The sequence below is a fragment of the Carassius auratus genome, chromosome 29 (assembly GCF_003368295.1).
Source record: "Carassius auratus strain Wakin chromosome 29, ASM336829v1, whole genome shotgun sequence".
NCBI lineage: Eukaryota > Metazoa > Chordata > Actinopteri > Cypriniformes > Cyprinidae > Carassius > Carassius auratus.
Genome location: NC_039271.1, coordinates 17,387,003 through 17,400,298, shown reverse-complemented (window position 1 = coordinate 17,400,298; position 13,296 = coordinate 17,387,003). Strand labels below are relative to the sequence as shown.

The 13,296-nt window shown below is 34.9% G+C and overlaps 1 protein-coding gene across 2 annotated transcripts in view; it reads right to left on the bottom strand.

The window, feature by feature from the left end:
* Positions 1 to 419: 419 nt before the first annotated feature.
* The window catches only part of LOC113048239 (scm-like with four MBT domains protein 2), a 36,108-nt gene continuing 23,231 nt past the window's right edge, over positions 420 to 13,296 (bottom strand). For both annotated transcript variants that reach the window (XM_026209919.1, XM_026209920.1), the window contains 16 exons: positions 12,993 to 13,236; positions 11,157 to 11,254; positions 10,957 to 11,058; positions 10,625 to 10,772; positions 10,017 to 10,099; positions 7,395 to 7,521; positions 7,122 to 7,235; positions 6,323 to 6,365; positions 6,055 to 6,119; positions 5,776 to 5,915; positions 5,275 to 5,384; positions 3,887 to 4,062; positions 3,548 to 3,711; positions 3,030 to 3,275; positions 2,778 to 2,906; positions 420 to 2,007 (listed from right to left, as the gene is read on the bottom strand). In XM_026209919.1, coding sequence (XP_026065704.1) covers positions 1,867 to 2,007; positions 2,778 to 2,906; positions 3,030 to 3,275; positions 3,548 to 3,711; positions 3,887 to 4,062; positions 5,275 to 5,384; positions 5,776 to 5,915; positions 6,055 to 6,119; positions 6,323 to 6,365; positions 7,122 to 7,235; positions 7,395 to 7,521; positions 10,017 to 10,099; positions 10,625 to 10,772; positions 10,957 to 11,058; positions 11,157 to 11,254; positions 12,993 to 13,236 — 2,130 coding nt within the window. In that variant the 3' untranslated portion in view covers positions 420 to 1,866. The remainder of the gene's footprint in view (positions 2,008 to 2,777; positions 2,907 to 3,029; positions 3,276 to 3,547; positions 3,712 to 3,886; positions 4,063 to 5,274; positions 5,385 to 5,775; positions 5,916 to 6,054; positions 6,120 to 6,322; positions 6,366 to 7,121; positions 7,236 to 7,394; positions 7,522 to 10,016; positions 10,100 to 10,624; positions 10,773 to 10,956; positions 11,059 to 11,156; positions 11,255 to 12,992; positions 13,237 to 13,296) is intronic.

Sequence of the window (13,296 nt, the reverse complement as noted above, 5' to 3'; positions counted from 1 at the left end):
AAATGTATAAAATATATAAATAAACCAGAACCTACTTTGTATAATTTGAGAACTGTTCATGAAAAAACCCTCTAGTGGTTATGCAATATCACCATATTTTAGCCTCGACCGACAGCTGAGTGGGTTGTGCCTAGTGTTTCCTGGAAATTGTGTACATATTAGTGTAAATAAGTTCACATTTGTTTCAAATTCTCTCGGAATTAACAGATAAGGAAAAACCATGCACGCTGCTATTTTTAATAATAAAAGGAATGTTTCAGGTTAAATACAGATTCTGTAAATTGTGACACTGTTGATTAACCGCAGAATATATGTAGATTTACAGTAATGCATTTGCAATTAAAGCCTATAGGGCAAAACACTGCATTAAAATACACAAGTTCAGCATCAGTTATTAAACGTTATACAAGAGACTAATATAATAAAATCACTTTAATATCCCATTAGAAGTGCCTTGTCCTGTAGACTTCCACTGAAAGCATGCTCTATGCCATTTTTGTTTGAATTTACAAACTGAGCAGCGAGTCAAAATAATGGACAGCTGGTGTAGTTTATATTTCCGGGACTTTCAAACATGAACCATATTTAATTATTGCAACGTTTTAAGCATTGAAAATGGACACAATGATGATTGAAAATATTTCAACAGCAGTTAATCAGTTTTGAATACAATCTACTTGTAAACAAGGTATGTGTCATACAACGGAGTGAAGTAAAAATATATATCACTAAGAAAATCGTTACAACAAAAAATATATAGAAAACATATCCAGTTTTGCATAGATCACAAATTACATTTACATACAATATACATAAGCTGTGACAAAAGGCAGCTCCTCAGAAATATAATTGCCTTTGAATTTGAAAGAGAAACAAACGTTGCATTCGACAAACAAAAGGCGTGGGAAAATCGATATGTGTGGATTTATATGTAAATGCATGAACCCCAGCTTTCATGCACACACACAACATAAGTTTAACATACATTTAATTCATTTAAATATCAGTTCTTATATTACTAATATTCCCGAATTCATAATGCCCAAGTTGCCAAAAGTAGATTTTTTTCAGGTGTTAAATTGCGTCTAACCTCCAAACAAACATTATAAAAATAGTTTAGAATAAAATAAATATTACAATTATTAGTTAATACTTCATATGTCATTTGCAGTTAGAAATATCATTTGGTCTTAAAAGACTAATAAAATTTCCGATAGTTCTGCAGTAAACTCAGGGGTTGGAGGTTTTTCACAGTTTAGATGTGTCCTTATTACCACCGAGATCTTCATCCAAACATTTAAACAGTCCTCTGAAACATCTGGATTTCCTAAACCTCCTCTAGATTCACCACAATCATGAAAAAAAAAAACTACACTCTTAAAAAATAAAGATTCTTTATTGGCATCAGTGCTTAACATAAATGGTTCTTTATAGTGGAAAACATTTCTTTTTCTAAAATCTGATTCACACTAAGAAAAAAATGAAAGAAGAACTTATCTATGGCAACCTTTTGGATCTTTTATTTTCAAGAGTGTGAGGTTGTTGAAGCATGGTCAGGCTGGTCTATTTTGATGGCTTTTAAAGAGGTTTTTGGTACTTTTCCAGCTAACCATCCGAACAAATCCTCTAAACACCAGTTTGACTAGACTGGGAGTCCGGGTAGGTTTTCTTTAGCAGGGAAAGCAGAAATAATGTCATGTTCCATGACTAAATCTCATATTGAAGGCAAATGATGAAAAAAATAATAATAATCCATTCGGTATGAGGCAACCTGAGGCTTCCTGATGGATGGAATGACTCTTTACATCCCCTGAGTACAATACATAGGTCTCTGTTGATTAACGTCCACCGAGGCAGAAAGTTAGCTTAGTTAGCGAACTGGGAGTAGAAGGCCACTTTGACTCGCTCGATCTGATGACAGAGTTTGATGGCGGGGCCGAGCTTTAGGTCCATACATTCCTGGACTGTAGGAAGCGTCAGCAGCAACAGGGCCTGGCCATCAATGTCCTTGAGAAGGAAAAAAGGTATGATTTTTTTAGATTTATAGTTTTTACTGGTTTTGCTTGTTCTTGTTTGCTTCAGTTTTGCACACTCTGATAGCAAATGTATGATTCGTAGGTGTGTATCTGAGTGCATTTTCATTTGAGTTTTCTAAGCTGCAGTGTAGAACATTCATAAAATAAAAAAGCCTGCAATATAAAACTAACAATGCTAATATTTTATGACGAAAAAAATGAAAAATAAAATAAAATGTATACAGAAATATATTTTATTTAGAATAATATATAACAAGAATAAGAACACTAATAAAACATCATAAACTTTGATAATTTAGTGCAATTATTATAATAATTGATTATTTCAGTTCACAGATTGAAACCTCAATCTTTGACCATTTCAAATGATTAAAAGAAAACTCAATCAGTCTTTGAGTATCTGGATTTTAGAAAATAATAAAATAAAAATAATCATCTTTGACAAAACACTGTCTGGCCTTTTAATATATATGCTTCAATATATTAATATCAATTATGAAAAAAATTAAATTACATAGCAATAAAAATCATAATCTTTGACTATTTAAATTACAGAAATAAAATAAAAGACTGAACAGATGTTACAGTATTTAGCATATTTACAGAAGTCTGACATATTAAATCTTAAAATGTAAAATAATCAATCTTTTCTAATCTTTCTTACTGTACTAAGAAATCTGATGAATTTCTTGAGAGCTTGATTGGAACGGGCCAAATGATGGTTTAGTTAGGGTACTGTACCTGCTCTTGGAATATCTTTGCCAGAGAGGCACAATCTGTGGATGTGATGAAGTCAACCACATCAGAGACGCTCCATTCCAGAGGATTCCTCTCTAACACCAGACGATCTTCCTCTTCAAAACTCTCAGTCTACATATGCACACAAGCACAGTTCACTCAATCTAATGCAATTCAATGCTAGGCATACATAAAAAATGACAGATATTACATTCGGGAAAGAATTCACACAAAAGGTCTATGTGGATATTTGACCTTTGTGTTTTTGGCCGTCTGGTTCTGGCTGTAAGAAACCGAGCGTGTGGTTCTTCTGGGAGAGGATCTGTCTGATGTCTCCGGCCCTGGATGGGTCGCCCTGCGCTGGAGAGCAGCCCGGCGCGGTGGTCTTCCTCTCTTCGGGACGTCCTTGAAGGAGTTCTCCTCACGCGTTGAGCTGGAACTAACCTCACTGCCCCACTCCTCAAAATCTTCTTCCTCATCATCATAGTAGTAATCGCTATCCTAAAGACACATGCACAGGGTTACACTGGATCTTAAAGTGCCAGTCAAGCTTTTGGGCAAAATCTGAATTTTAATAGAAAGTTGCCTACTTAGGACAAGATTAAAATTTTTCCAAACAGTATTTTTTATTTTAAATACATGTTCATGTATTTTTTATGCCCATTTCTGTATATGCACTTGCATTTGCTTACTTCCCAAGACTAAGTTTCAGTAGTTGCAAGTGAATGTCTCTGAGTGTGTGTTTTTGTCTGTGTTCGTGTGGTTTGGCAGACCTGAGGTGACTCTGTGGTTTGGTATCCTACAATGGAAGTGCGCCGTTTCTTCTGGACAAAGATGGCCTTGCGTTTCTTCCGCCGTCGCGCTGGTTTGGTCATGTCACCATCCTGAGCATTCTCCCCTAAACTTGGCCGTCCAACTTTCCTCTTCTTGTAATATGCTACATCAGGCATAATTGTACACGCACAGTTAGCAAGAGCTACCACATGTGAGTCTCAGTGTATCTGTGTGTGTTTCTGGAGAAAATGATACCTTGCTCAAGTGAAATATGTAATTTTAATTTCAAGTTAGAGCAAACTTTACTTTCCATCACCATACAGGAGTAAAACACTCACTGTATTTGGTCTTGGTCTGACTGAAGCAGTTTTCAGGGCACTTGTCGGACACGATTGTTGGGCCGAAAAGATTCAGACAACACTGAAGTCTCTCGCATACTCGACGACAAAACTCTGACACTTGATCTGCTGTTCGCACGATCCTCATGTTGGACCGATAGCTTTTCCCTTTATATCTATAAACAAACATTATGAAGATGAAACATTTTAGATGTTCAGCTCACATGACTTTGCTCATCAGCTGTCTTAAAATCTAATTATGCAAATGAAAGAAAGCTCAGTTCATTATGAATGCACTTTCATTTTGAATGTTTGCTAAATTATCAGTAATATATTTTTGCTTTTAGAATTATACACACACACACACACACACACACAAGTCTTTTTAATGGACAGGTTAAAAGAATTGATTAGCTTAAGTCATCAGACAAAAGTATGGAAGCTTGTTAATGCCATGGAATTAAAAAAAGGTAATTGTCTCAGAATTTTGGCTTTCTTTCTCGCAATTGCAAGTGAACATCTAACAATTCTGACTTTTCTTCCTATGTCACAAATGAAAGTTATAAACTCGTAATTGCCAGTTAACACATCGCAATTGTGACTTTTTCTCTGATTTTGTAATTTTTTATTTTTCAATTTTGAATAATTAACTAATAATTGAACGTTTTTATCTCGCAATTCTCAGAAAAAGTTAGAATTGCAAAAAAAAACTCAGAATTGTGAGATACAGTAACATGTCAGAATTCCGACTTTATATTTATCAATTCAGACTTTTTCTCAAAATTGTGAGATATAAATAACGAAATTTCAAGATAAAAACTCATGATTGTGAGAAAAAAGTCAGAATAAATCAAATAAAAAGGATAAAAGGTTACAATAACATTTTTACCATGACAGAAACAGGATTCCATACAAAAGAAGTAATTTTTTTGTTAAACTGTCATTATTTCTCTCTTTTCAACTATTATATAGAACTTTAATATACTACAATAGAACTGTAATTAATTGTGAATTATAGCTTCAACTCAATCAACAACATCAAAAAGTAAAAAAAAAACACACACAATTTATATATATATATATATATATATATATATACAATTACAAAATTACATCACACAATCACACAATTGCATCAATGTGATCATTTGTATTATATCATAGGGAGTAAGCGAAGTCTGACAAATCCTCCAATTATCATTGCTGTTTAAAAAAAATCAATTATAATTATTTTAATTCTGCAAATACAAAACCTTTTCTTTTATGGATAGGTTTAGTCTGGGTACATTTTAATTAGATTTAAAAAAAAGAATCAATGTCTCTGGTATATTCTCAATTAGATGACTAAGTTAACATGAGTGTGTGTGTGTGTGTGTGTGTGTTCATACTTGGCTTTCAGGGTTTCCTCCTGACAGTTCCACTGTGGGTCTTCCACCATCTGTAGTTCTCTGAGCACACGGCCAGGTTTATACGCTGAGTTTATTAACATTGTCAGGATCTGTGAGAAAATAACATCACTATGAATACATCATGATATTCATTTAATGAATCACGTTACATAAATATATACAAACAAATTCAAACACACCTAAAAACACAAACACGCGCATATGAACTACAGCTATTGGGCAGCTGATATGAAATTTATCTAAAACTATTTGACTAGTGCCTATAATTGTGGATGGATAACTTTCATTACCTCATTTAAATATAGAATGGCAATGAAATTATCACACCCTATTTAAAACAAACTAGTGAAGGCAAATAGTTGATAAAAACTGGGGAGGGGGGGCTTGCAGAATCAGCAACTACACATTAATTTATGCTGTACATCTAAAATTCGTTATTATTGGCAACAAGTCAACTACCCATATAAGCAAGGATTGTACCTCTTTGAGGACTACAGCACACTTGCCGGGCCCCACAGCCTTTGGTAACTCAGTGATTCGGCCTTTGTTGAGATACGGACCAGAGAAACAGCGATGATTGATGAAGAGCTGAGAACAACAGTACTTTCCATTCACCAAACCTAGACAACGCATACACGCAATAGCAATGATTAGCATAAAATCCAGTTCTGATTATAATGCTGACAATGAATTGGCTGTACTGTAAATGCAAGGCTCAAATGAAATTATAGGTAGACTATGTAGTAAATAATGTAAAACCTGTGTCCATGGCGATGGATGAGCACAGGTTAAGAGGGGCATCAGGTGGCTGTGAGGGGACCAACCTAAAATAATCAATCAATCAATTAATCAATCCAAATCAAGTTATTACCATCCTATTCAAAACTACAGAAAAATACAGCATCAATATATATTTTGGACAACAAAAACAGAAGGAAACAAGAAGTAGATGAGTCACATGCATGACACATTTAGATGCAAACAGAAAGACTCGTGGTTAACAATGTCCATGAGTACATCTACTCACTGTTTCTCAGGCTGAACAACAGCAATCTTCTTCTGAGGCAGACCTGAAACATACCATACAAAAACATGACTCACTGGGGAAAATAGGGACATTTCTATGATTTTTCTCTGTTCTCTGAAAATACCATAAAATGGTTACAAAAAATCTTGTTTGGTTTGCTTTCAAAGAGCAGAGTAAGGTATGATCTGTATAAGTGAGAGGTGACATGCAACAGGTTTATTAAAGTTGTCTTGGTTTACAGTATATTGTCATCCTGTTGCACTGATCTCATTGGTAAAGCATAGCCGTATATATTTTCAAATCAAATATTTTAACATGAAATATCAGTGTTCTTCAAAAGTTTTCACCAGAGAATTTCCATGGATTTTCCAGTCTAACTATACAAAAATGTGTATAAAAAATTAATTTACAAATAGCAATGCATAAGCAACTTTAGTATAGGGTCCAATTCACACTAATAACTATAATATAATGCATGACATCCATAATCCTACCCAATACCCTAAACTTAACAACTACCTTATAAACTATTAATAAGCAGCAAATAAGGAGTTAATTGAAGCAAAAGTCATAGTTAATGGTTAGTTAATAGTGAAAATTGGACCCTAAAATAAAGTGTGACCTGACTGGGTCTTTTATTTTTCCAAATTTTTGATTTTACACATTGCATTGTGATTTGTTTTAGGGTTGTGTGGTTAAAAAAGCCAAAAAGAAGCCAATTATATGTCAATAAATCAATAAATGTCAAGCTGAGAGCATATGTTGTGGTCACAGACATAAAAGAATCCATAAGACTCACAGACTGTCTTTTGTAAATGTGTTAGTGGATAGCCGTTAGCTTCACACCAGCCCACAGGGAAGATATTCATACTCTCAACATCCACTATACAATCCGGTAACGGCTTGGTCAGACCTCGAGACAAAGACAGACAGCAGAGGTGAAAACTATGTCAACCATATGTCAGTATGTCATATCCTTTGGTATTTACTTCAAGCTCATAGCTTTGGAAGATTTCTATTGAATAACAAGCAAAGAAGGTTAACATACAGTACATGCTGTGTTTATTCCTACCTTCCAGTCTGAGCCAGAGAAGTCGACCTTTGACCTGAGTGATTCGAGCAACGCAGAGTTCGGAAGGTTGGAGTGGATTCACAGCTTCAAGCCACATATCCTTAGAGAAGCCCCTGCTCTGAGACGCCTGATCACACACAATGCAGAAAAAACAGGTCAGAGATGAAGCGCCATGTGTCCAGTTACATGAAACAATGCATATCACAATAAATGAAAACAAACAGGTTAATATATCCACCAAAATAATAGCGAACAGATTTATAGAACTTATGACCATTTAGATCCAATAACTGGTGCAAAATAAACTGCGAACAAGCCTGCAGTCGCAGCTTTTATCTCAAATCCCAAAATAATTTGTGGAATTTCATGGGCTTTAAAATTCCAGTGCTGGATGCTGATTGGTCAGTGCTCCAGCTGTAACATTTATGATGCAAAAAAATTATTTACCATTATTAATTAAGATTAGCTTACATGTCAGAGACTAGAGGTATACAGTGGATAATATACTGATTTTACAAACTAAGATATATATCTTTAATGCAACATTTTTTAATGCAAATATCTTATTCAGGACAATGCTGAATGAAAAATAACATGCATTTTGTATGATCCCTCTCATTTTGCAAAAACACACAGACACACATATAATGCTGCTTTGTGACTATGTATGCTTATTATATTTACCAATTTTAAATAATTACAAATATTTATGTTAAGATTTATGTAATACAAAGTAATATAAGGTGGACAAAAGACACCATCAAGTTAATACATAGTAAATATATACTTTAAAATATTCTAATGATAAAAAGATAGATAGATAGATAGATAGATAGATAGATAGATAGATAGATTTTATTGATGTATTTATTCATATATTATTTTGTTTAACCAAAACAAAGTTAGATTTAGGACATGTATGCCTTACCAGGAAATCATCTTATTTTATAGCCCCCGAAAATGTTGTTTGAACTTTGAACTTTATGAGGATTGGGAAACACAAGAGCAGAGGGGTATTTCTCACAAAACCAAAATAATCTTTTAGCACCTTGTGTGTGTCAATGTGATCAGCATTGCAGTGGGGAAACCCAATACTTGCCACATTTTCATCAGACTTTATCTAAATAAGAAGAAATCCCCAAAGCAGTGTTAATTTCGTTGACTAAATATTTTCGTCATTATTTTCGTCACGAATATATTTTTGCGGACGAAAACGAAACGAAAACTAAAATAGAAGGCACTGATGGAGACTAAAACTATGACTAAATTGATTGACATTATCGTCAACGAATAAAGGACGAGACGAAAATAGGCCGTGACGAAAATCAAATCAGCAGACGGGAGAGATGTGAGGAATGAACAAAAGAACTGGCAAAACATAACAGGTGAGACTGCATGAGAGAAGAGAACCAATCCGAGCCTGACTTATTGAGACGTGAAGCGAAGGTTTTCAGTTTTTAAATGAGCTCCCGGGAAGACGGCATTCGAAGAGGTGATGTCTAAAAGAGCGACAAAATGTCCACAGCTCACTTCACGTTTGACGACGAACAAAACAAAACAAAGTGTAAAGCACGCGGAGCGCTCATTCGTGGCAAGAACACAACCAATTTGAAAAGACATTTACAGACGAGCCACCTGGACATTTTCTCAAATGTAATTTCACAATGATGTTCTTTTGTTTATTGAGCTAAGCAAAATTGGAAGACTGCAGTGCATAGATGTTGTAGCATTAAATATTACGAACTGAAAAGTAGCTACTGTAAAATAGCCCCTTCTTCAAGTTAGATGAGAGCACAATACTAATACGTAATATTATGATACATACATTTGATTAATACTAATGTTTAGTATATTTTATAATGTTCTACTTGTTGACAATATCACAAATATTTCTATATTAGTCATGTGAAACATGAATGTTCACATCCTATCATTATACATACAAATCTAGCAATATTGTAGTATTTAAAACATACAATATTGCTAGACAAATGAATACCTTATAAAATCTTGTTACTTTTTTTTATCCACCTAGCTGCCAACTTATTAAATATTTACTTTAAATGTATGCACTTATTGTTCAGCTCAGCTGAAAGCTTTAAGGTCCTGGACCTAACTTTATTTTTCTTTTATTGATGGTCAGTTGGCAGCTAGTTATTGTTTACATTATCATGACAGTGTTTGTTGCTGCATAAAAGCTTTTGAATCGAAATAAAGACACAGTTGTGTTGAAATAAAGTTGAATTTGTGTTTCATAAGTTTGTTTCCTATACCAGCTGTAAAAAGTTGTCTAGTAAATCTGTTATTGATTTTAGTCTTATTTTAGTCGACTAAAATACCAAGCAATTTTAGTCGACTAAAATACCAAGCAATTTTAGTCGACTAAAATACCAAGCAATTTTAGTCGACTAAAATAAGACTAAAATTAAAACAAATCAGATGACTAAAACTTGACTAAAACTAAAAAGAATTATAGTCAAAAGACTAAGACTAAAACTAAATTAAATTTTCGTGTCAAAATTAACACTGCCCCAAAGTTTTGTTCAGATTTCACCAAACCGTACGCATGGTCATCTAAAGATGAGCCAGCTCTGGGGAAACATTTGAGAGATAGTGTCTTACGTTTGGGAAACACACGTCTGGAGCTGCTTCAGTGCCAGTGTGTTTGAGATAGTCCGCCCAATCGAAGTCCTGTGACTCAAAACCTGACAGAAATTGGGACATCGAGAAAAACCAGATGAGATAGAGAGATGATAAGAGAGTGAAACAGAGAGACATATTATAAGCAAATATAATTTGATTGTACTATATATATATATATATATATATATATATATATATATATATATATATATATATATATATATATGCACACATACAGTATGTACTGTATTTTCATGTATCTTTCATCCTTTATTATATTTGATAATTGTTTTATAAGAAATTATCATTATTATTAATGTTATATATAAATATTTAATTATGCAAATATAATATATATATACTGTACTTTATTTGTATTTCTAGCTTTATTTTCCATTATTATTTTCCAATGCTTTTACTCATTTTATCCTCTGATGCAGCAGTGCAAATGCTTGGGCAATACAAATACATACCACACTGACGGAAAATAAAAAAGAGATAATAGGCAAACAGCATCGATAAAGACTCGTATTAAGTTAAAAATGAATTGAATAGAGCAAAAATCCCATTAACACTGTCACACCCACCTTGTGGCCTCTCCAGTCCAACACCATTCTTCAGACACCACTGCACTGGCAGGATGCCCGGTGAATCAGCGTGACACACCACGCATGTGGGAGTGGCTTCAGCTGTGAGGTCATCAACTGTGATCTGAAAGTAGCATTCATTATAGACCTGCAGAACAGAAAGACATGATGTGAGAGAGAGAGAGAGAGAGAGAGAGAGAGAGAGAGAGAGTCTGATGTTAGGGTAGGTGGCTAGTAATTATAACCTCTAGCATAACCCTTCATCTAGTGTGTGTGTGTTTGTGTGTGTGTGTGTGTGTGTGTGTGTGTGTGTGTGTGAGAACAAAACTTACTTTAGTTACAGACACAGGGCAGATGTGGAAGGGTTCTTTGGGTGTCACCATTTCAAGTTTCATTCCTGGCCTGAAGGAGTGTGTGTGTAGGTCAGCATGATCCTGGAACACACACATACAGATATCAGTTGTGAAATTTATCAAGAGCTTTGTGTAATACAGTGCCCCATTGCTCCAACTTTCCTGAAACACATACATACCTTGAAAACCTCCAGTGGAAGGGGACTTTTCAAGGCTTCGGCTGTGGCTTCTTCTAAAGCTTCAGTCCATTCTGAGCTGCTCCTCAAATCACACAGATCTAAAAGAGAAAGAGAGAAACAATCTCAGCCATCCACCTATGCACCTTTTTATTCATCCAACTATTCATCCATCCATCCATGTACTCATCCAGCTATATCAATCCATCCATCATCCATACTGTAAATACAAATATTTATTCATCCAACTATCCATCCATTCATCCATCCATCCACAAATGTATTCATCTAACAATACTTCATCCCTCCAGCTATTCCCTCAATCCATCCATAATCCATCTATCCACTTATTTACAGTATTCATCAAACCATCCTTCACCTACCCATCCATCCTTCCTCTCCATTTATTAAAGTAATTATTTACTAAATATTTATCAATCCACCATCTCTCCAAATATTTATTTGGAATATTTATTTACCCATCCATCCATCCATCCATCCATTAAAGAATTAATTCATCCAACTGTTCATCCAGTTATATATTCATCCATCCGTCCATCCATGCAGTTATTCATCAATTCAACCAAGTATTTATTCAACTGTTTATTAAACCACTATCTATCCATCTATCTCTAGCTCTGTTTATCTATTCATCCATCATTCTGCACTTCGATCCATCCATCCATCCATCAATCCATCCATACACCCACCCACCCGCCCACCCCCAATTATTCTGTACTCCCATCCATCCATCTAGCATTCTGTACTTCTATACATCCATTCTTCCGCCAATCATTCTGTAATTGCAAAAGCATTCCATACATTCATCCATAAATAATTCTGTACTTCCATTCATCCAGCATTCCATCCATCAATCCAGCATGCTGTACTTCCATCCATCCATCCAACATTATGTACTCCCATCCATCCATCCATCCATCCATCCATCCATCCATCCATCCATCCATCCATCCATCCATCCTGCATTCTGCACTTCCACCCTCCATCCATAAATCATTCTGTACTTCCATCCATTCACCCCTAAATCATTCTGTACATTTATCCATCCATCAATCATTCTGTACTTTCATGTAGTTTCATGTAGTCATGAAAATGTAGTTAAATGAATTGCTTTGCTATTTGTGGCATTGTCTCTACCTCTCGACAGTGTTAAGAGCCACGACAGATGCAGGTAATCACACTGACTCGATCACTCACTCTTCTCAATATAACTGCTTAGAAACAGTCATCAATGCAAATTCTAAAGCAATGCTTTTGAACTAGTAACAACTTGAAAAAAGGAATTGAGATAAACATCTGTTAACAATATAATAAGTTGAATAACTGGTTCCTGCCTGCCCATTGAATACAAATGAATGCACACCTCAGATGTAAACAAATCATTGCATTACCACTGTGGGTGCACATTCATTTTTAAAAATGTAACTGTTGTCATGAGTTATTCCTTACAGATTTCATAAGCATATCTGACAGAAAGGCAAGATCTTGAGAGAACTTGTCTGAACAAGTTACTCTGAATGTATTTGCAAGGTTTCCTCTAAGGAAATGTGAATTCAGATCCATGATAATTAGAGAGTGGAAGTCAGACAGGCTGCACACAGAGCTTGGCAATTGTGCAATAGAACAATTTGCATATGGGAGGGGAAGCCTAAAAATTTTGTTTTTAAAGTATGGCTATGAATAGCACCGCTTTAACTCAAAACTTTGAATTAAAAAAGAGGACATGGTTAATGTAACATTTAGTTTAATTAAAATGACTATATTTTAGAGTCTAGTTTAGTCACTTTAGAGCGATCAAATACAGCTTCATACTCTTACCTGTGGGTGGTTTGATTGATAGATAATTCTCTTTGGCCCAACCCAGGGGGCGGAGCCTGGTGTCAAGGTAAAACATCCACATGTCGTAGGCGGGGTCATTTAATCCAACATAGCTGAGACATAAACGTCCACCGATGTTACTCTTGACTCGTGCTGCCCAGTACACGTTGGGTTCACATGCATCACGCACCTCTAAAACACAGCCTACCACAATCAGATCCACTGTGTTTTTACCTCTTAATGGCTAAGATGAGAGAAAGAGAGAGACAAAGAAATAATATTATTCAAGTAAATCATATAACAA